Source organism: Perna viridis, chromosome 3 (assembly GCF_037379345.1).
Source record: "Perna viridis isolate PV_CMFRI_1.1 ecotype Kerala chromosome 3, ASM3737934v1, whole genome shotgun sequence".
Classification (NCBI taxonomy): domain Eukaryota; kingdom Metazoa; phylum Mollusca; class Bivalvia; order Mytilida; family Mytilidae; genus Perna; species Perna viridis.
In genome coordinates, this window is record NC_142447.1 from 16,179,561 (window position 1) to 16,202,612 (window position 23,052).

General features: G+C 31.4%; 1 protein-coding gene across 1 annotated transcript; it reads right to left on the reverse strand.

Annotated features, from left to right (window-relative positions):
- Window positions 1-2,059: 2,059 nt before the first annotated feature.
- LOC148621186 (uncharacterized) lies at window positions 2,060-23,007 on the reverse strand. Its single transcript, XM_088575303.1, has 19 exons — window positions 22,861-23,007; window positions 20,250-20,389; window positions 19,763-19,858; window positions 17,997-18,078; window positions 17,668-17,794; window positions 16,638-16,809; window positions 15,445-15,552; window positions 14,957-15,044; window positions 14,363-14,536; window positions 13,213-13,315; window positions 12,451-12,653; window positions 12,010-12,115; window positions 10,969-11,089; window positions 9,918-10,039; window positions 8,568-8,930; window positions 5,731-6,393; window positions 4,897-5,010; window positions 4,535-4,621; window positions 2,060-2,744 (listed from the first exon to the last, which is right to left on the reverse strand). The coding sequence occupies exons 2-19, from the start codon at window positions 20,354-20,356 to the stop codon at window positions 2,125-2,127; spliced, it is 3,456 nt and encodes a 1,151-aa protein (XP_088431429.1). The 5' UTR covers window positions 20,357-20,389; window positions 22,861-23,007; the 3' UTR covers window positions 2,060-2,124.
- Window positions 23,008-23,052: the final 45 nt, after the last annotated feature.

Here is a 23,052-nt window from a genome sequence, read left to right on the forward strand (position 1 = left end):
TGCTCCCTCCATAAATATGTAGCCTGACTATAAACACCTAAGTATTGTTGGGTTGCCTATTTGATGGTTGGAGACAGCCCCATGGCTAAATACTGTGAGCATCTCTTGATTTTTTTTTAAATCAATTTCATTCCTTTGTTAATGTGACTGTAACCTTGACCTTTGACCTAAGTACACCTCAAGTTTTGTCAAAACAAACTGAAATTTATTTCAAGAGTTTTTACAAGGTTGTTAAAAAGTGATAATTGGATCTTGCAGGCTAGAAAATGGGTAGGTTCCCAGACATGAGTGAAGTAAGTACATTTTGCACCAAGCTGGATAAAAATTTAATGGTTCATGTTTTTATAGTTGTCATGAAGTTGATATGGTGGCATTATTTTCAAACATTTTCAACTTTGCTGACAAGGTCATAACAACTAATTCATTCACAATTCATATCCTTTTAGAAAAGTGAAATTATAGTACACAGCAGTTGGATTATTTATTTTGTATACAAATCTAAAGTTACTGTTAGATACATTAACATTAATTCCATTTTACAAAGAACAATCAAGGGCAACCACAATTAAATCAATAATAAAAAAAAATCATTACCAATGTACAAAGGAAACATCAAGGCAACATACAATTTTCACTTCTTCAGGGAATTTCAAAAGTTTATTTAAGATTGATCTTGTTCATATGACTTTGTCAGTATTCAAAATTACAGTGATTTCAAACTGATCCTCATTTTTTGCTTTTTTTTATTTTTCAAGACAGTCCATGTAGAAACCTGGCAAATCCAGAAAAAAATGGATGGCACATAGTAAATCTTATGCCCCTATTTTTTTTGTTACAATGTTATCAATTTTAAACTTATTATGTCAGATAGGACAGGGATTATTCTGTATAAAATGGGAATGACTCAGAATAAAATTTCTAACTTCCCAAACAAAATTATGAACTGATTGAAGAGTTGTTTCTTTTAATTTAAAGTTTCTAGTGATTTCTATGTATTATCATTTCAGTAATTTTACTAACATTCATTTTTCTGAAACATAAGTTTGTGACCACAAATGGACAGAAAAAAATTGAAAAGAAATGGACCCAGTCAAAACCTCCAAAAGCAATCCCAACCTTCATCTGGAAGTATGTGCCCTGTGGTACAATTTCAAAGGGATCCATTCCTTTTTACTGAAGTTATCATCTATAAATAAAACCACTTGTTTCTGGTCCCCTTATTCTTACTTGGCTCCAGACACCTCATAAATCAATCCAAGACTTCCTCTTGTGATATGGCACTTTGTAATACTATTTCACGGAGATCCATTTACTTTTATTTAAGTTATTGTCCGCACATAAGGAAAATGCTTGTTTCTGGCCCCTAATTTCTTAAATGATCAAGTCTTAAACCCCAAAATCATAACCAGTCTGACCAATGGGGTATAGAATATTGTGGAACAATATCATAGACATTCCTATGCTTTTTGGAGTTAAATAAAATATATGAAAGTTCTTGTTTTGGCCCCCTTTTGGCATCTAATTCCAAAACGGTGGGGGCCATAATTCCCAAATTCAATGCTAATCTATCTTTTGTAGTTTGGAAACTTGTTACCAAATTTTATAAAGATCAACCAACTAACATTTAAGTTCATGGTAAAAAAACAAATGTCTACGTTAGACGACAGCACCATACAATTACACAACTGAATTTTTTTTTGCGATCATATAAAAAATGGCAAAGATCCACAAAATAGGAAGTTGACATGGACAGCATCCAAAACAAATTTGAAATCAACCCATCCATTGAGAGCCAAGATAATTGCGACAAAATTTTGACAAGACGGATGAACGAAATAACGGATGGACAAGGTGATTCCAAAATAACACCTACTTGTTGAGTGGGGGTAAAATAATCACTGAAGCACAATGAAAGAAAAGGACATAAAAGCATGAAAGTCTTTTTTTTTTTTTTTTATAAATCCATGACACAATTTGAAGAAATCATGTAATTTTCTATCAAAAAGCTAAATGAATTTGGCACATTATGAAATGAAATATGAAAATTTGCAAGCATGCATTCAATATTTTAAATTTTATTTCATTGCTTAATAAATAGCATAAATTACACTGATAATTAAAACACTAGTATCTATAATTAGATCTTATTCTAGATGCAGCTTCCTTCAACTGCTTCATTCTAGCCCGAATGTCTGAGGAATCAGTTGTTTCTGATGCATTGTTTTCGGACATATTTTTTGACTTAGGTGTTCCACCTTCTACAAGAAAACCACTTTTCAGAGGAGCAAAAGAATCGTCTAAATTATCAATAAGATCAGAATCATCTTTAGCATCTTGATGCAAGACATTATTTGAGCTTAATTCTAAAATTTTTCCTTCAATATCACCAATAGATTTTTCTAAGAGTTCCATCTGAGCTTTGCTCTCCTGTAACTGTTGTTGTGTCTCCAATTCACGAGCATATCCAAATCGCAGAGGTAGGCTCTGACTAAACTTTTCATCAAGTTCCTGCTTAGCCTGATCAAGTCTCTGTGCATCATAGGTTTGAAATAAATCAAAATTGGCTTTTGGAGTGGTAAAGGAAATCAAATCTTGATTTAAAACTTGTCTGTCAAATGTGTTTGGTGTTTTTTCAGATTTTTTAGGTAATTGGTTCTGATCACCAAAAGAGTCATTTAGTGATAAATCAGGCATCTCTATATCCTCCAATCCTATGCCATCACCAGCACTTCTAAAATCAAAATCTGAAAAAGAAAATTTGAATTTTCCCATTTTGTTTGATGATTTTGCTTTTTAAAACCAGAACATAGAAGTTATGCTCTTTTTTTCTTCTTCTGGAATTTTAGATGTAGAACGTATTGAAATCCGAAGACCGGTCTGCATTTTTGTTGTTCACTTCTGGGAAATTAAAATGCTGTATCACTCTGCAAAATCTTCTATTTTATGCTTTTCTTAACATTTTTATCCCTTTGAACTAGATATTTGTCATTTTTGATCAGTATTTTTTTTCACAAAAAGATATTTTGCTTTTAACATTGAACTCAAAGCTATGTTAATGATGAATCTCTATGCATTTGAATGGGAGATGAGGACCCATTCTCATGAAATCACGGAGTCATGTGACAAGACTTACATACCCTATAGTATGTTGAAATTATTTGTGACATTGTTACCACCTAAAGAAGCACATACAGAATGGAAGCCAATTTACACATAGTACATAAGATATATTGTTCCTTATGAAAAAAATAACCAAAAAAAAGCCAATTATGTGGTTTAAATTTTTTTAACAAGGGTATCAGATACATAATGTTTTGTTCTGTTGTATTATTTAATCCATTCAGTCAAAGTTAATTTTTTTCTGTCAGACAAGTTCTAACAAAATTTAATGCAAGCGTTGTTATGTTACTGATAAACAGTAGGCTTCTAATGTTTAACTTTTGCAGATTGATGAGAAACAAAATTAAAGCAGATTTTTTTCAGTTTTTAAGTAGCTGTCTTTGTGAGAATCTTGCAAAATCTGAAAAATGTGATACGCCCCAAAAAAGGCTACATATTTTTATTTATGTAATTAAGTTGTTTTAAGGGTCTATACTATAAAATGTGTAATTATTCATTCAAATCTGTCTGCTCTTAGGAGATAATCGACATTGAAAATACAGTATATAGATTCTATGGTATTTGAGCACCATTTACAGAGTTATCTCCCTTAATTTTGAAATCTACAGTGCATTCTATATAATTTTTATCTCCTAAGAGCACCGGTTATATGAAAAACCACATGTTTATTTCTGTTTACTGTGACATTTCAAACAAAATATCAAAAATAAAAATATGTAGGCTTTTTACCCATGAATCACATTTTGCATGATCCTTAGCTGGAGTGCTACTTAATGCTTGGGGCAAAATATTTAGTTCATTCAGTTTTGCTCTAAAGCTTCCATGCCAGCTCAACCATAAACTCAAGATTATGTCAAGGTAAATTGAGCTCTTAAAGTTTTATCTTAATATCTATTACATATTATCAGGCCTCTACAATTACTGTGTTTTTTTTTCAACTCGTCCAATACATAACAAAACTTACTTGTCTGACAGACATTGGAACTTATCTGACAGAAATTGAAACTTGTCAGAAAAAAAATTTGGAACTGTGAAACCTACTGAAACCAAACCACTTTTTGACTAAAAATGTAGAATTTGTCCCATTGAGACAGGTGTTTGGTTTTCCCAGGTTGAAAATATATCTAAGGAGGTAGATCTAAGATAAGGGACATAATTCCAAAAAAAAATCAGTGATATGTTTTTTATCATATTAAATTTCACCAAAGCATATCAAGCTTTCATTTGAAACAGAATGAAATCAGTCTAAGTTACTTTGATGCTTAAATGAGATTGATGTAAAATGCTGAATACAAAAGTTCCAATGATTTGTAAGAGTTGTGTCCCTTACCCTTGGTCTACCTCCTTAAACTGATTTAAAAAGACTTAAAAACATGTCTGGTTTAGACAGGTTTCAATGTACCGATTTTCTTACCTGACTGAGGTGTTACATGTTTATTTGAAAATGAACTGCCAAGTAAGCTGTTATTCATTCTTGAAGAAGACGAATTCCCATTGAAATCTACAACAAATGTATAGATCATCAAATAAATTTAAACACGCTACTTATAATTATCTTTATCTAACTTCCATATTAATTCAAATGTAAAATTTTGACTTATTTATCCAAAGGTCATTGTTTACTCTATTTCACTGTTTTCTAGTATTTTCTGTTACCATTGACCATTGGAACATTCCTGTATTTAAAATTTAAGTGTTTTCATATAAAAATAAAGGCAAGATTCTTAGGAAAGCCCTCATTCTTCAAAATATATTTTATAACTGTAAAATACATACTTTTATTCATAGGAGAATCCTCAACATCAGAGACAGCTTCTTTGTACATCCGTCTAATTTCATCCTTTAATGGACTTCTTGGGATCATTTCTTTTGTAATAAAAGCTTTTTGTTCTGAAATTTAACAGATTTGAAATAAAGTTTACAATCTACATGGATCATAGCTGAATTGTTTTCATATACATGTATTAAGTTCTAATGATAAACTAACCATTTCAGAGTAAGAACATTTGATCAATGGAATGGACCTTGCCTGGTACTAGTCTGAAATGCTGAGCAAGATCTTCAGAAGCATCAGCTCCCCCCCCCCCCAAACCAAAGGCGTGTCAAACTGACCCTTCACACATTATTCTGACTCGAAGCCAACCATTCATTCCTCAGTTTCCTATGTATGCTGTATGCAATAACAACAAATTTCAAATTCTTTAATATGACTTGGCTATACATCAAATCCACAACCTCTCAAATTCCAGCACACTACATTGAGCCCACAGAGGCAGTTACAAAAATAAGATATTTTTTAAAGAAATAGGCATGTGATGATAGTAGCATAGAACTGTTACTTGATTTATGTTTAGTTTATTAAAAATCTTTAAGGGCTATCTTTAAAATGTTTGTTGGTCCTATCATCTCCTATAATCTTTAAGGGCTATCTTTAAAATATTTGTTGGTCCTATCATCTCCTATAATCTTTAAGGGCTATCTTTAAAATATTTGTTGGTCCTATCATCTCCTATAATCTTTAAGGGCTATCTTTAAAATGTTTGTTGGTTCTATCATCTCCTATAATCTAGACAAATGAAACTAGCAATGAGAAAAATATTCTATAATTACCATTTAATAATTTCTTAGACATGAAATCAAGCTGATTCTCTTCCTCCACCTCTGATGTTACCAAATCTTCAGGTTGTTCCAAATAAAACTCCTCCTCTTCATATCTTTTCAAAATTTCCATATCTGGAATTTTATTTTCATCATCAGATCCAACACTTTCTAGCAATTCTGCCACAGGAGATGGAGGCCGTTTTATTTCTGTAATTTTTCCAGTTCTCTGGTTTAAAGTACTTTCCTCTGGTTCTGTCTCATAAGAATCTAATGTTTGTCCCACAGGAGATATGGGACGATCTTCAATATGGACACGCTCTATTGATTCAACAGTATCTAACAAGTCCAACAATTTCAGATCACTACTAACACCAGAAACTGTCCTGGTCTGTTCATAATGGTTTGGCTTATCACTGGATAAAAAGTCATCAACATCACCATAAACTCTACTCCTTGAAATATTCTTACTCTCCTTTCCTTCTTCATGGTGAGACCTTGTACTATGGCCACTTATGTTCAAGCTATTGTTCATTGACTTCTGACCTTTAGATGACCTTGACCTATCTGACCTTGGACTATTTTCAGCAGACATTGCCTCCCTAAACATTAATTTAACCTCCATGCCAATAGGGCTTCTAGGTATCTCTGATTTTGTCTTAAATGCTTCTACACCTAAAAATTACAGATAAAAACCTAATCATTAAAAATGTATGAGTACGAGCACCCTGTATTTGTATATACTGTGAAAGTACTATTGTTCGTGGGGTACCAATTTTTGTGGATTTTGTGGGTAAGGTAAACCATGAAATTTGATTCCCAACAAAAATGATTATTTACTTTAAATTGCATGACAGGAACATCAAAACCACGAGCATTGATACCCATGAATATAAGTACTTTCACAATATACATGGAAAGCAAATATTCATAAATTTCTGATTTTTTTTTGTCTGGGTTATCTCTTTTGATACAATTTAGATCAACTAATTAAGAAGAGGCTCCCAGGAGCCTGAATCGCTCACCTGGTTGAATTTTGTCTTTCAAGGGCAATAAATTCAAGAAGTTGTCCAACAATTTAACTCAAAAAGACTTTGGTAGGACTTATCATAAGGATCATTTCAGCAATTGAAAGTTTCTTTTTATCTATCATAGTTTTCATGATATTGGCTGAAAACTATAAAAAAAAAAACATTATTTTTCCCCTTTCAAGGGCAATAACTCTTACAAGGAGTCGTCTGACAAATTTTATACCTGAAGACTTTCGTAGTCCTAATAATAAGGATTATTTCAGCTATGAAAGAATTTGGCTAACCCTAACGGTTTTGGAAATATACACAAAAAACTACTGTTTGACCCTTTGTTCTTTTTTTAGTAACAGTGGCCATGCTGTTTGACAGATTATAAATCCCCAAATCAGTTCTATGGAATATACCCCTAGGAACATTTGTACTGAGTATGGTTTCAATTGGTAAAGTAGTGTCAGAGGAGAAGATTTTTGAAAGAAACAACATTAAAAATAGCAAAAAACATTGAAAAAGGGCAATAACTCCAACATGGCTTAACTGATTAATATGAAAATTTGACCGCAGGTAGATCTTATCATGCTGAACACTTTTTCCCTTATAGTATTAAGCTAAATCTAATAGTTTTGGAGATATATGCAAAAAACTACTGTCTGACCCCTGTGTTCTATTTTTAGTAACAGCGGCCATGTTTTTCGACGGATCAAAAATCCCCATATCCTGTTCTATGCAGGATACCCCAAGGAACATTCATACCAAGTTCCAATTGGTCAAGTAGTATCAGAGGAGAAGATTTTTGAAAGAAATAACATAAAAAATAGCAAAAAATGTTGAAAAAGGGCAATAACTCTAAAAAGTCTTAAAAGATTACAATGAAAATTTGACCACAGATAGATCTCATCATAATGAACACTTTTAACCACATCAGAATTTAGCTAAATCTAATGGTTTTGGAGAAATATGCGAAAAACTACTGTCTGACCTCTATGTTCTAATTCTAGTAACAGCAGCCATGTTTTTCGACAGTAGTATGCAGGATACCCCAAGGAAAATTTATACCAAGTTAGGTTCCAATTGGTCAAGTAGTGTCAGAGGATAAGAGTCTAGAAAAATTGTTAAAGACGACAACGGACGATGACAGATGACGACAGACGCCAAGTGATGGCAATAGCTCACATGGCCTTCGGCCAGGTGAGCTATAAATGAAATTGTATCTTGTTCAAGTCTTGGTAACAGCTACACACTGCACCTGAACCTGCATGAGACCTGCAATAAATGAATTGTTGGATAATTTAAGTATATTGCTCTCTTTTATAATCTTTTATGAGTATTTTATATATATATATAAAAACATTTAAGTAGCATTCCAGCTAAGAATCATGCAAAATATGATTCATGGGTAAAAAGCCTACATATTTTTATTTTTGATATTTTGTATAAAATGCTTCAGTAAACCGAAATTAAAATTTGGTTTTTTTTTGTATAACCCGTGCTCATAGGAGATAAAAATTGTATAGAATGCACTGTAGAATTCAAAATTAAGGGAGATAACTGTAAATGACACTCAAATACAATAGAATCTATTGGACTTTTAATGTTGATTATCTCTTAAGAGCAGGTAGATTTGAATGAATAATTACACATTTCATAATATAGACCCATAAAACAACTTAATTACAAAAATAAAAATATGTAGCCTTTTTTGGGGTGTATCACATTTTTCAGATTTTGCATGATTCTTACAAAGACACTACTTAAAACAACAACTTAAAGGATTTGATTGGCTGTTTCTTCTGTGTTTCTACTTTAAATCAAACAACCAACCTGACATCACAGGTGACATCACTGCACCAATTCCCATCACTTCATTGGCTATAATATCTGATGGTGACATCTGACCTACTCCAGGGTCATCAGCATGTGACCTCTGACCTGGTGAACCTTCGGGTGTCTGAAAACTCCTGTTTCTAGGTGTCATAAGTTCAGATCTTGGAGACTGTTTTGGTGTCAAAGTTCCTGAACTTTGGGTTAAATTGAATTTGTTTACATTCCTGTTACTAGCAAATGACTGTTCACTTCTTGGTGATCGTTTATTTCTGGAACTGTGGAATGATTGTTCACTCCTTGGAGGGGAGTGTTTCATTTGAGATACCAAAGTCTCAGGCTGTTGTATTGCACCATCCCAAGCTGTGAAAAAAAAGAAGAAAACTTTTGAAAATAAGAATTACAGTTTTCATTTGTTCAAAGTAGCAGATATTTTCATTTTGAAAAATAATGTCTATCTTAATGTGTGTATAATGTATACTTATTTACTTTCTTGTTTTTTTTTTAAATCACTGCTTTAACTTCATTAAAAAAACAATAAGTCATAAAAACTATTATTTCAAAATATAAACTAAAATGACCCCTTTCAAACATATAAATTTTATATTAACAAGTAGTACAATATTTTTGAGTGGATGTTGTTGGTTCTATATATTGAATTATCTTGTGTGAGAGAAATAAAAAAAATTTGGAAATAATTTTTAAGAACTGTTACATGCAGTTCTAATCAGTGATGTGGACTTTACAGAATTTGATGAGGAAATGTTGCATAATTTATTCTATGTCAAATAAAGACAGGAGCAGCATTCAAGTTCCCATGTCATACAAAAATCTTATTTTAGTTATGGTGACCTAGACCTTTGATATACAGACCTGAAAACAAATAGCAAAGCTTCCATATAGGCAAAATTCATGAAAACCTGTTAAGTACCATTCTAAGTGAGAATCAAGCAATGGGTGGCATACAGTGTATCATTTTTGTCTTTTTTGCCTTGAATATATTCAATAAATCTGGGAAACAACCATTAAGCTGTTTAAATTTATCCTAAATCATCTGTGACGTAGATATTTTTTAACTGCTTATATTTTCCGCCATTTTTTTTCCATACTTCATTTTCACTATATTTGACCTATCAATATCTTAAAAAGGCAAACGTTACAAACACTTTGATGGTTATTTCTGGTGGTTATGAGACATGAGTACTTGGATGATGCAATGAATTTCCTTTCTTCATGTGCCAAATTTTATTCACTTTGTGCCTGATTCATAGATGTAGAAGTACTTGAGTTAAACAAGCTCCTCTTTCACAACAGAAGGCAGGAGACAATAACAAATAAGTGATATTTTACCAGTAAAGCTACCAGTAGGTCTAGATGCTCTTGTTGGAGTCGAATGAAGTTGCTCTCTGACATCAACAGTACTAGAAGCAGAATTATTTGTCACCGTTTTTCTTGGAAGTCTAGAGGATGGTCTGAAGGGAGTAAAGGTTAGTAAGATATTGATTTCCTGATTCATACTTTAAGGCAAAGTACCAATTTAAAACTAACCAACTTGAAAATAGATAAATATACATATAAGGAGAATGGAAATGGTGAATATGTCAGAGATAACAACACCACTATAAACAAATTTCTTGATTCTCACCCAACTCTCCTGAAAATTTTGATGGGGGTCCAATTTTCTTTTTTTCACTTCTTTCTTTTTCCTTCAGTAACTGTCATTCATGCCGAAAAACTAGCATTGTTGTTATGACCATCTATGTGTGCTTGGTAATCGATTTTATCAGCAGAAATGTATTGAAACAGCTCTATCAAAGTACACATTTTCTACTACTACTACAGTTATACAGTTTTCATCAAATTTGGAACCATTTTAAAAAACAAAAAGCAAGAAAACATCATGATTTTCAAACCATAAGTTATTAAATAACAATAATTATAAAGAGGGTGCATACATGACATGGAAGATTTCCAGAAATTTGAGTATAAGGGTGGGCATGAAAAATTGGGTTGGGCAGGAATGAGAATCTAAGTAATGTTTTTAAAAAACCTGAAATAAGTGCCCAAGATACAGAGTTCAAAATGAACTTGAACACACTGGTGCCAGCTAAATCCCACTTGTTCAGTTATTAAACAGCATCTCAAAATAACTCATAATGTATGCCCTTTCTATATAAAACTACATACCATATTTGAAATCAATACACTCACTAGGAGCCGAGATAATTGCACTAAAATTTTGTCAGATATAGACAGAATGATGGACTAAAGAACGACAGACGAAGAGACATAAGGACAGACAAGGTGATTCCAATAATACACCACTGACTCATCGAGCTGGGGTATAAAAAATACATTCCTTACACCTAATTAACAATAACAATTGACACCATTTTCTTACTTTTCATTCGTTATAGCAGATCTGGCATACACAGGGGTACCTTGGAACAGACTGTTTGGTCCCTTCCTAATGGTTCCTGTAATATCATCATTCAATCTTGCTACTGCTTCTGGTGTTGTCACTATAATAAAGGTATAATCATAATGTACAATTATCAAATCGAACCAACATGAAACCGAATATAAACGAAAGTTAATATATTGTGACCTTACTACATACAGGTACCAAGTTTTGTGAAATTAAGTTCAGTAGTCTGAAAGAAGTTGCACTGACAAAAAGATGACTGACTGATGGACAAGTGAAAAACATGATATGCTCCCCAACATTGTTGCACAGAGTATAAAATATACATTGGTTTGATATATGTGCCTGTCGGAATTTCCATGATCCAACCTGTCTTTCATAATCGGACATTTCCAGTTTTGGTTGTAACTCAAATTTTACAATTTTTCATTTAAAAACATACTTTTAAGAAAGAAAATTGTAAGAAACAATCAAAATAATCATTTTCAGCTGCAAATGCATTTGATAAGGAGGGTTTGACAAAAAATAACTTTGTTACTTTTTGGTTTTTAATTGTTTCATTGTTATCTCTAACAATGTTTTATTAGAAGGAAATATTGTACAACCTTTTTATCAGTAACATTTCACTTCCAGTTTGTTTACATTACGCAATGTCTTTTCTCATACCAAAATCTTTTATTTCGTGGCCAATTCTTATATATTGATGCATAATATGCACTCCCATGTTCTGGAAATAATTTCTATGAAAAAATATGAGCATAATACACACCAAAAATACGGTAAGAACAATTTTACAATTATAACTTTTAGTGAAATGACCCTGACATTCTAGTTTGTTTCATGACCTCTACACAACCTTGTCATATTTTTTTTTTATATTTTATTGTAACTTCTTCCATTGTGAGACATGCCTGTTCTATATATAGTATTGGTCTATTTTAAATTTGTTTTGATGATTTTTCTCAATATCTGCTACAGCGGTGATGATTTCAAAGTCTGCCTTTTAGCTATACATACCATCATCAGGTGAAATTTTTACAGTAGCTCCCTCTGGTGTCACAATATTTTGGCGAGGAGTAAAGGACACTGGTGGTGAGGGCTCCATTAATCCCAGTCCAACTGACTAAAATATATAATAAATTTACAAGAGAAAATGGACGTATAATTAAATCAAAAAGAATTTGTTCTTACGATGCTTTGACGAGTTAAATATGTTTTAGTGCCTAACCGATATCAAGAATTCTCAGACAGACTTTGTAAAATGGATAAAAGAAACACAGATTTCCTTTTCTAATTTTATTCAATTAAAACATTTTCATATTTGAACATTAACAAATTTCACAGAATTGAACAATGGCGAAAATTACAAATAGAGTAACATAAAATGTATGTACATATACTGTCATAAAGTACTTATTGTGTGCAAATTACAGTTTGTATGAATACAGGCTGACTTACAGTGGTCCGTAAACTACGTGGAGTAGATGAAATTGACACTTCACTATCAACTTTCTCCCGGAGATAGTCTATAGACTCTTTGAGTTCTGGTAAAATACTGGTAATTTGTTCTTTGAGAGACTGTGTATTTGACAAGTATGCATGGCTTGTGTGTACCTTGTCTTTAATGGCTTTTATTCCTTCATCAAACTTCGGTATACCAGCTGAAAATAAGAATAGATGAAAAGTAAAAAAAAATATGGTGTCATTGATGCTTGAAATGCGTTAAACAAAATTAATGGATTGTAAAAACTCCAGAAAAAAGCACAAGTTTTACTTAGAAATTAATCTATAGATCCGAACTCCCTGAAAAAAATAATGACTGAAAAAGACTGTCAGAAGTCTTCTCTTTAACACAAAACAGTGGGTATATCCTTAAAATATATGTATATTGTTTTCATTCCCTCATTTCTTCTACTAAAGTAATTCTGAAATAAAGATGACTCTGTTCAATGCACAGAGTGAAAATTAACTCTATAATGATAAGGCAGAGGTAATTCAAAATTTATTTCTGATAAGTAATATTCTAAAATATAATTTTCCCATCGAAAAAAAATCAAAAAGCAGGCTGCAACATTTACTTCAATTCTATTTTAAAGAAACACAAATAAATCATATCATAAAAAACATTCACTTTTTGTCCTGTCATCAAGTTTAATCATTAAACATGTGCATATAGAATGAACCATAAAGCTCCTGTATTTAAACATTTTTTATACCAACCTTGATGCATTTTTTCTATATAAAGATGCAGGCACAGATTCCAGAGTTGAATAATACTGATAAGGTTCAATTTTCCATGGTGAAAATTACTATCTACATGCCTCTGGAAAATCAAAAACAAAGGGAAGTTTAAGGTAGAACTATTAGGCCAAAAAATAATACATCTGTTTTCTGCTACTCTACCTACCTTAGTTATTTATGTCTACCCTAAAAATTTCCTCGTCATATTGGCTCAAGATTGCTTCCGCATTAACTCCATGTAAAATGTTTTTGAAAAATAAAAAAAATCTACCTATCTACCCTATTTTTTCTTGCTGGAAGCAGGAAACAAAACTATGATTTTTTTGCCTTAACATGATGAAATAATTTCTTTCCTTTTTACATATTCTTACGTGATAATTAATAGACCTACATAACCATATCATAAACCTGAGAGTCTAAATCCTATCTAAAAGCAAATACAAGTCTTTATAAAAATCAGACAGAGGGTGTTTCATGCATGTCAAAAACCAACCAAATTCACTTTCATTTCACATTCAGAAAAACAGTTACAGACTACATAAAAAGTCATACTTCGTCTTTTTGTTGTTGCGTTTATATTAATTATACATAGAGCTTGTATGAAACTGAGTGTTTGAAGGAGTTATCATTCTTGATTTGGTTGATTTTATTGGAGATTAACATATGCATTATCTCAAAAATACAGATCTGTATGCAGAAATTACTAAAGTTCCGTTAAAATATGGCATATGTTGACCAAAAAGGCATTGTAAGTTTGGTGGGCTTTTCTGCACCATAAATCACCACTACCATTCTAACAGCCTGAACTTTATATTGATTGGTACTTAAAAAAAGCAAGTAAAAAAGATATTTATAAACATCTGCCCTGTAACACATTTTCATGTATAAACATCAGTCCTGTAGCACATTTACATGTATAATAATCGGCCTTGTAACAAATTTACATGTATAACCATCTGCCCTGTAACACATTTACATGCATAAACATCTGCCTAGTAAAACATGTACATGTATATACATCTGCCCTGTAACCATGGTAACACATTTACATGTATACACATCTGCCCCATAATACATATACATGTAAAACCAGCACTGTTTTCAGATGTGCTGTATATATAGATCTTACTTTTCTAATTTCATCCTCACACTCGGTCAGTAACAGATCAGGAACTTTGATGTTGACATCATTGGCACTAATTTTATATTTATTCATGGTTTTATCAACAATAGACTCTATCACTTCTCTTTCAGCTGCCTCTCTAGAACAGAAATCGTCAAACTGCTTCCATAAATCTCTCACCTGAAAATTAGAATAATAAGAAGTATATTCATATGAGAAAATGAGGTCTTTTAAGGCCAACTAGAAACCGGCTTCCCAATCCAGCAACCATACGTTCAAAATATAAAGTAAGTTTCATACAGGAAGTTGAGATTTTGCATCAATCTTGTACAATGTAAAATCACTGTAAACAGATAAGTCTAGTGTTTTATTTGTTGTAATCAAAAAGATATTTCCCCTGTATATAAGACAACTATATTAACCTTATAAGAATATTGTAAATTTCAATATGCTATAATATACATGTTTCAAGAAGTGACCTTTCACCAGCAACACTTGAAACAAGTACATAAGAAGACTGAAATCATGAAACATTTCATATTTTAATTTAGATGCATATTCTTTGTAAAAGCTTCTTTATTTTACTTTAAAGATGATAACCTCTTGAACTCTTTGGGCTCTTTCAATAGACTGTGGATCAAAATCATATTCATAAGAATTAGTTGACCTCCTCTTCCTGACCATAGGGCTGCAATATAAAGAACTACATATTAAATTAATTCATTAGAGTAGAAATCATACTGAAAAGCTGAACTTACAAAATGAACTAGTTTTTCACATTTAAAAAAAAAATATATATATAATTAAAACTTCCAAAAAAATTTCCCTTCTAGATAAAAATCCTATTTATGTAAATGTTACATAAATAAATACACCCTGTAATTGAATTCGGAACTGTTAAATTTCCCAATTTAAGAAATTGAAATCATTGTCAAGGTGGCATAGAAATTTAAAAGCCTCTCCATTATTTAATAGTTTTTTTTCCATTCCTGTAGTTTAAATTTAGGTAAAAATTATTCAGCCTAAATTCAAACCATTCATTCCGACTATTACCTATTAGAGTTTCCACTAATTCTATTGTAAATTACCTCCCCTTAGCAGCACCTCTCTGAGTGGCTTTCTGCATCTCCTCTCTTATATTATGGTCCTTTTCTCTAGCCAATTTAGTAAGTTTTCTGTAATCCTTCACAAGCTCACTACAACCAAGAGTATTGAATTTAAATACAAATCCAAAATATTTCTTTTATATATGGCAAATTTATAGAAGGAATCTGTTGGATCCTTCATATGTGAACAAAACTTAAGGTCTGAATTAAAGCTGCATTAGCTGTCATATTTGTAAATGTTTGTTTCTGTTAAAATATACCTTAACTTTGAATTATTTCTACTAAATTGTACTTTTCCTGTATAATTTCATTTGATATCCACAAATAAAATGCATTAAATACATGAAATAGGTGTCTATATATTTATTGTCTTGCAAGACAAAAAATCAACCTAGATAAATTTGTATGCATGTAACTTCTGGTGACCTTAATCCACGCATAAGCTGTAAGGGTCGGTGCTTTAATAACAAATCTGATTGCAAAGCAAAAGTGGTTATTCAACGGCAAGGAAGACCAACGGACTCAAGAAGTGAAAGAAAAAAGTTTGATAACGTAAGGATCCTTTTAAAATTTACATATTGTGATATAATGTGGCTAAAATATGGTCATTATTTATTTGAAAACTAATCAAGAAATAGATGAAATGAAATGAAAACAAGCCACGTGCTTACACGTGTATCCATTATTGTTATTTTTTTACCAAGGTTAAAGTATTTTTAACCCAGACATATATCCTGTTCGCAATCTTCGGAAGAAATGGGGAAAAATAATTAGATCAGAGCTATCGATCTTCTCTGATTAAAAAAAATGTGTTTTCACAACATTCTGTAGGTATTATCGACATTCATTGCTTCAATTGCATTACAACAAACTTGTTCATTGAATCAACAAAATTCAATAGAATCAAAACTGAACAAATTTGGCAGCTAATGCAGCTTTAAAAATCAAAATTATGGAAAACAACTGATAAGATGAAATTCCTCAGAATTTTGTTTTCATAAATACATGTTCTTCATACTAAAACTCATAAATATATTTAATAAAACAACTAGTTACTTTCAAATAAAATTAATGGACAAACAATTACCACTGGTCACCATTTACAAAATAGCTTTATAACAATTTTCTTACAAGAAACATGCATAAAACTGATAAGCAACATCCTCATAACTTACTTGGCATATTCCTTCCACTCTCTGTTCAATGCCATAATGATCTGAGATTCCTTCAATAAAAATTTCCTATTTCTAACGATGGAGCACTGCATGGCATTACCAATGGCTTCACCAAAGGATACAGTCTGTTGTGTCAGTTCTGGATAACGGAGACAGTCCTTTTCTTTTACACCTATGATCAAACGGCCATTAAGGAAAGAACAAGTAAATTTGAGGATATTTATTGATATTTGCAGCTTAAAGAAAATACAAACTAGAAGCTTAAAAGAAAATAATGTACTAACAAACTCCTAACTCACTATTTCCATACATAGATCATACCTGTTAACCTTGTTAACAGTGAATGTGGGAGATTCTCCCCTATTGACAATATTTCATTTGAAAGATTTTTACATAAAAGCTAACTATTGATGTTAAACTTCAGTAATTTAGGATTTTCCACATGTAGTTTTATAACAAAAAATCTTCCACAGTTCTTACATTTTTATATGGGAGATTCCAAATATTTTTATGATACTGAGGGAGTCTCCCCCTTAATGTGGGAGGATTAACAGGTATGATGGATATTAATTACCATGATTTGATTATCTTTTTAAAGTTTTTAGGTTTTTCAACTCACAAAAGCCATTTATTCTATCTATAATATCTGAAAAATCAGTAGGCATAATGCCTTAACATTAAGCTGTTATATATACCATATTTGAAACCTGACTAATATTTTAAGGTCCAACCATTTTGAAATTCTGATTTTTTAAAAGTCTTGGTTTGGTAGTTCTTTATCCAGAAACCAAAGACTTGGTTTGGTACTTCTTTATCCAGAAACCAAAGATGTAAGAGATAGCATTAAAGGCAGATGACTTATTCACTGGGGGCATAAAACATATTTGACGAATTTAAATAAGTTATTTGCACTAAACAAAATTGTATTAAAAAGCAAACCTTCTGTTACTTTAAATTTTATAGATACTTAAACCACATCCATGTTTAACTGATTCTTTATTCTAATACAACAATTTTTTTGTGTATTTACCCATTTTGTCAATTTCCTGCTGTAGAACATATCTAGAGAAATACAACAATAACTGAATAAACTTGTCTCCCCCTGGTGACAGAAACAGGGATCCAGTAATTCTGGGTAAATGGGAGTCTGGTTCATTCTGAAATTACATACAATGTATATAATTGAAAGTATATTTACATCTTAAACTAGAAAGTATACAATCTAAAACTTGAACTATCCCTACAATCACTATTTTCCTTTAATGAGACACATAGTAGATTGACATTTCTTAAACAAGAACGATGCAAGTTAGCTTATCATTTTGTCTTCTATGAATGAAATTATTTATTAAAATTTACCTTAGAAATGTTATTCAACCAATTATTACACGTTCTTCGAAACTGTGCTTCTTGCTGTTTGTCAATTATTGGCCAACAATGTCTAAAAAAAAATAAAACAAATAAAATAAGGTTCAAGTGACTAATTATGTTAGTTTATAATGGGATAATTAATTGGAAAATGTCAATAACTAACATATGATCACAAGTACAGAAGTATGCCAAGATTGTGCTAATTCACAAAATTTATTCCAGGAAGAGTAAAGTCTGATTTGGTGATGGCAGGCGGGCAGATGGGTGTGCGTCAATATTGGTTTCTGGATAACAACTGGAAAAGTTTATATCTGATTCAAACCAAACTTTGTGATATTTTTACATACCAAAAAAAAGTGAGATCCCTATTGATTTGAGGGAAATTTCAATTCAAGTCAAGGTCATAGTGGCCAAAAACATCTTTTTTCCATAAAAATTAGGGTTTCCAGATGATAACTCCAAAAGTTAACTTCTAATTCGTAAAAAAAAAATCATATTTTTCTGTTGAAATTAAGTTTCTTAACAAAAAATATATATATATATAATTAAAACTTCCAAAAAAATTTCCCTTCTTGATAAAAATCCTATTTAAGTAGGTGTAAATGTTACATATTTATATCTCAAAATGTTTGCATCCAATTCAAATGAATCTTTGGAATAATGTATATACCAGGTAAGTGAGACCCTTATTAATTTAAAATATCTAAAATGGGGTGGTCAACTTGGCTTGTGCACCCATTTGCATTTCAATTTTTTAATATTATATAAAGAATGATACATTGATTAAGAACATCTCTCTGCACCGGCAAAGCTACCAAAAACTCAACTGTTACAATCCATCTCTTATAAAGTTAAAGATAAGACAGGGAAGTCTTACTGTGTTTTTTAAATGAACTCTTTGCTTACAGCCAGTTTTAATAGACCAGTTCCAAATTGTGGAAGGATAGAGAGTAATTTAAATAGCTTTCTAGGTAGAAATCTGCCCTACATTATACCAATGTGTCCTTCTTTACTACCAAAGAACACCTGTGTGATCTCTTCGATTGACGATGCCTCTTAATTTTGAATAGCTGTCAATTATGATGACCTTAACCTTTAAATTTGCCATCTATCATCATAACTGAGAGCTAGTCAAACTTAAAAGACAGTGTCAAACAGATCAAACAGGTGTTCTGTGGTAGTTAAGGACACATTTTTTGATAATTTTATACCTATAATTTGATTCATTAAATCAACTTCTGACAACTTGAAAATACAGGGGATTTTTAATAAAATTTAAGAGGTCAAGAATGCTGTCAAATCTAAGAATATTTTAATACAGACTGGTTGAATTATTCTAGTTTTCAAATTACATTATTTTTAACCTTTAAAAACATATTTTATAACCTAGTATTCCAAGAAAAGGTTCAAGGTATAAATTTACACTTGGTCTGTAAAATAAGCTGATATTTAGTATTTTGCTCTTTATAGAAAGTAGGATAATTTTTTGAGTTAACTTTTTTCTATGACCGCTGCATTTTGGTAAATGGTGCCAAAAAGCCCTACCAACAGACCACACATTTTTCATTGACCTTATTTGTCTCTCTTTAATAACTTGGACCAAACGAACACTTAGGCCAATTATTTTTTTATATCCAGGAAGAGGAACTTTTAGTTTTGTACACTGATCTAATGAACTCATGAAGGTACTGTACATGTTTTCAAATACATGCACAAATTATACATTTACAAAAATTACTATCAAATAGATTTACCTAAATTCTTCACGACACATCACAGGGTTCAATTTCTCAAACAAAAAATGCAGTACAACTTCACTTCCTCTTTTATTAGGCAAGTCAAACATATTCCTGAAACAAAACAGAACAAAATTGTTAAGATAATAAAGCATATACGTTAAATTAACCAGAATATCTGTAATGTAACAATAATTATATTTTCACTAATTTACTTTTGTTTCTTTGTACATATTATTCTAGTTATTTTACAAAATGTATGTTCTCTATTGTGTGTGTCTGTTTTCCCTGTCTGGTTTTTGTCCCTGGATTGCATTATTTCACTTGGTTCCCTCAATGACTCTTTCAATAATTTATATAGCATAATCTTTGAAAAAAAAACTTTTTAGGATGCTAAAATGAATTCATAAGGTCACATTCAATACATATAATTACAAGTAATGCTATTGGTAATTGGACTTTTGTTTCAAGTAAGCATTTAAAAAAAAAACTATAAAAGGCTTACTTATTGAATGGTATCTTGTTATCCATTCCTTCAGCAGCTGCATCTAATCCTAACAGTTGCAGATTTGTGAAGAATATCTGCTTCATGTCAAGTGGGTCCCCCATCATGGCACCTTAATGAGTATGACAAATAGTACAGATCTGCAAAAAAAGAAAAACTAGAGTGTAATGAGTGTTTCTTTTTCAAATTGTAACTAATTTTCAGTCACATTCCTTAAATTTTGCCTTTATTTTGAATAACATTTATAATATGACATGGTAGAACCTAACAAGCTCCCTATAATATTCCTATAAAATCCCAAATAGTTCTGATCAATGATTGATTTAACTTGTGACGAGTTTCATTTTGACATATCAATCTGAAATCAAAAGGCAGAGCAGCTTAAATCATTTCACTTTTTTTTTTTAAAGAAATCAATTTTATTTAAATTTAAGCATAAAATTAAAATGTTAATGAAACTGAAAATACAACATACATAAATTCACACAACTTAGGTGTGATGGGGAGATTTATAGTTTTAAGTAGCACTCCAGCTAAGAATCATGCAAAATGTGATACATTGTTGGAAAGCCTACATATTTTTATTTTCATTATTTTGTTTAAAATGCTTTAGTACACAGAAATTAACATTTGGTTTTTCAAATAAGCCGTACTCATAGGAGATAAAAATTATATAGAATGCACTGTAGATTTCAAAATTAAGGGAGATAACTCTGTAAATGACACTCAAATACAATAGAATCTACTGGATTTTCCATGTTGATTATCTTCTAAGAGTAGACAGATCGGAATGAATAATTACACATTTCGTCATATACACCCATAAAACAACTTAATTACAAAAATAAAAAATATGTAGCCTTTTTTGGGGTGTATCACATTTTTTTTCCAGATTTTGCATGATTCGTACAAAGACTGATACTTAAACTCTGTTCCATTAGCAGTGCTAGTTGAATATTTCATTAGTATTATTTAAAATACCAGAAGTCTGGGTTTAAAGCCTGGCTGGTACAACCATGAATTTTGTTTGAATGCATCACAATCTACTGTTACTTTCAGAAAACATATTGGCGTTTTATTCATTAAGGCTACCTTGTGTATGTTTCATGGTGATCAAAGGCAATCAGATAGCACCTGTTCATATTGTATATAATGTAAGACACTAGCAAAAGTTATATGACAAGTAATTCATGCCCAGACATATGAACAAATAAAAAAAGGGTAAAATAAAAACTATAGATCTGATGCTTCAGTACATTTACCAACCAACAAATTTTGAAATCTTGCGGTGGAGTTCAGGAGTTACCATGGTTATTGAAATCATGAGACATTTGACATTGTGTACGTGTATTTGTTGCCAATTTTAGCTACATGTACATGATATTTGTTAATGAACAGTATTCTTCAAAGCTATCCGTTTATTTATAAATTGTGAATTAATTTAAGTTCTAAAATAATGCTAAATAATATATCTATAGATATTCTTGCTTAGTGCATTTTATCAAAAATTAAAAAAAACAAACAAACAAAAAAACATTCATTTCTATGTATGGTGACCAGATTGTGTCCCATGTCCATTTATCAACTTTCACATCATAAAACTTTTGCATGTTAACCTTACAAATAGCAATCATATAAATGTTTTAAAATTTTGCCGGAAAATAGGACATGTAAAGGGTTTAATAAAATGTTGTCACAAGTGGAAAAAGGAATGGTGTCATTTTTACATACCAAAACCAAGGATTTTCGTGAAAATGAACTTTAATCTCCCATAGAAAACTAAATTCTTATGGTAATCTTTGCTGTGATAAAGTACATGTAGGAAAATGACCTGGTCTGTGATGCTTAAATATTGGGATATTGTCAGTTTATCCTTTTGTGGCATCTTAACAATGGCCACTGTGTCTTGAACTTATGTCCAATAAAACTTTTTTCTATTATTAAAGAAATTTTCATCATTTATACTAGAAAGAAAATGGGAAGTTTGAGTTTAATACCAATATCACACAAATTTTTGAAACATCTGGTAAAGACACATACAATGCATCAACTTTGACACCAGACATCATAACTTCAGTGACTTGTTCTGTGTCTGACCAACATAAAATCTGTCTATTTTCAAGTCCAGGGGCTTGCTTCCACTATCAAATATGCAGTCTGACTAATATTTAACACAAATTGAAAACTGTCCAATTTATTAAATATGATCACAGTTCCCAAACACATTAGTAATTGTACATTTGTGGTCAAGTTTGACAAATCAGGTGTTTTCGTCACATTTTAAAGTTATTGATGCAAACCAAATCTGTGGACAATTAGCCGGAATAGACTCCCAGTCCATGAATGCATGGATGAGGTCATCGAGGAGCCACTGCCTAAGTCAATAAGATTAAAGGTAAGACCTTTCATAGTATCCAATTCTTAATTCATGCCTCTTTCTGAATGAATAACAACTCTTACATAGCTTCTTAAATATTAGCTAAATCGACAAGGAATGCAAATTAATTACACAGTTACAGTATACATGTAAACTAAAGATACAAGCAGGAACATGCATGTAACTTTCACGTTTCAGACACCAAAATTTTTACGTGACAATAAAAGTAAGAACCTAAATGCAGTATCTATTATGTTGGTGACTTATGCATATCAATTTCCATTATGTCTGCAGACAATTATAGGTTTACGAGACTTGGAAACATTGAAATATTTCTTTCGAACGGGCCGCCAACAAAATAACCGGAAGTGGATTCTCAGACTATCCGATGCACACACACAAAGAAAATATCACAAAAAGTATCAA

What these genes read in the sequence shown, in the direction of transcription:
- LOC148621186 (XM_088575303.1), bottom strand. Translation starts at nt 20,356, where the DNA reads ATGATGGGGGACCCACTTGACATGAAGCAGATATTCTTCACAAATCTG. An exon ending in GCAGGAAATTGACAAAATGG is followed by an intron (nt 16,810 to 17,667) that starts GTAAATACACAA and finishes GTTTGATCATAG; the next exon opens with GTGTAAAAGAAAAGGACTGT. An exon ending in GTGAGGATGAAATTAGAAAA is followed by an intron (nt 13,316 to 14,362) that starts GTAAGATCTATA and finishes TTGATTTTCCAG; the next exon opens with AGGCATGTAGATAGTAATTT.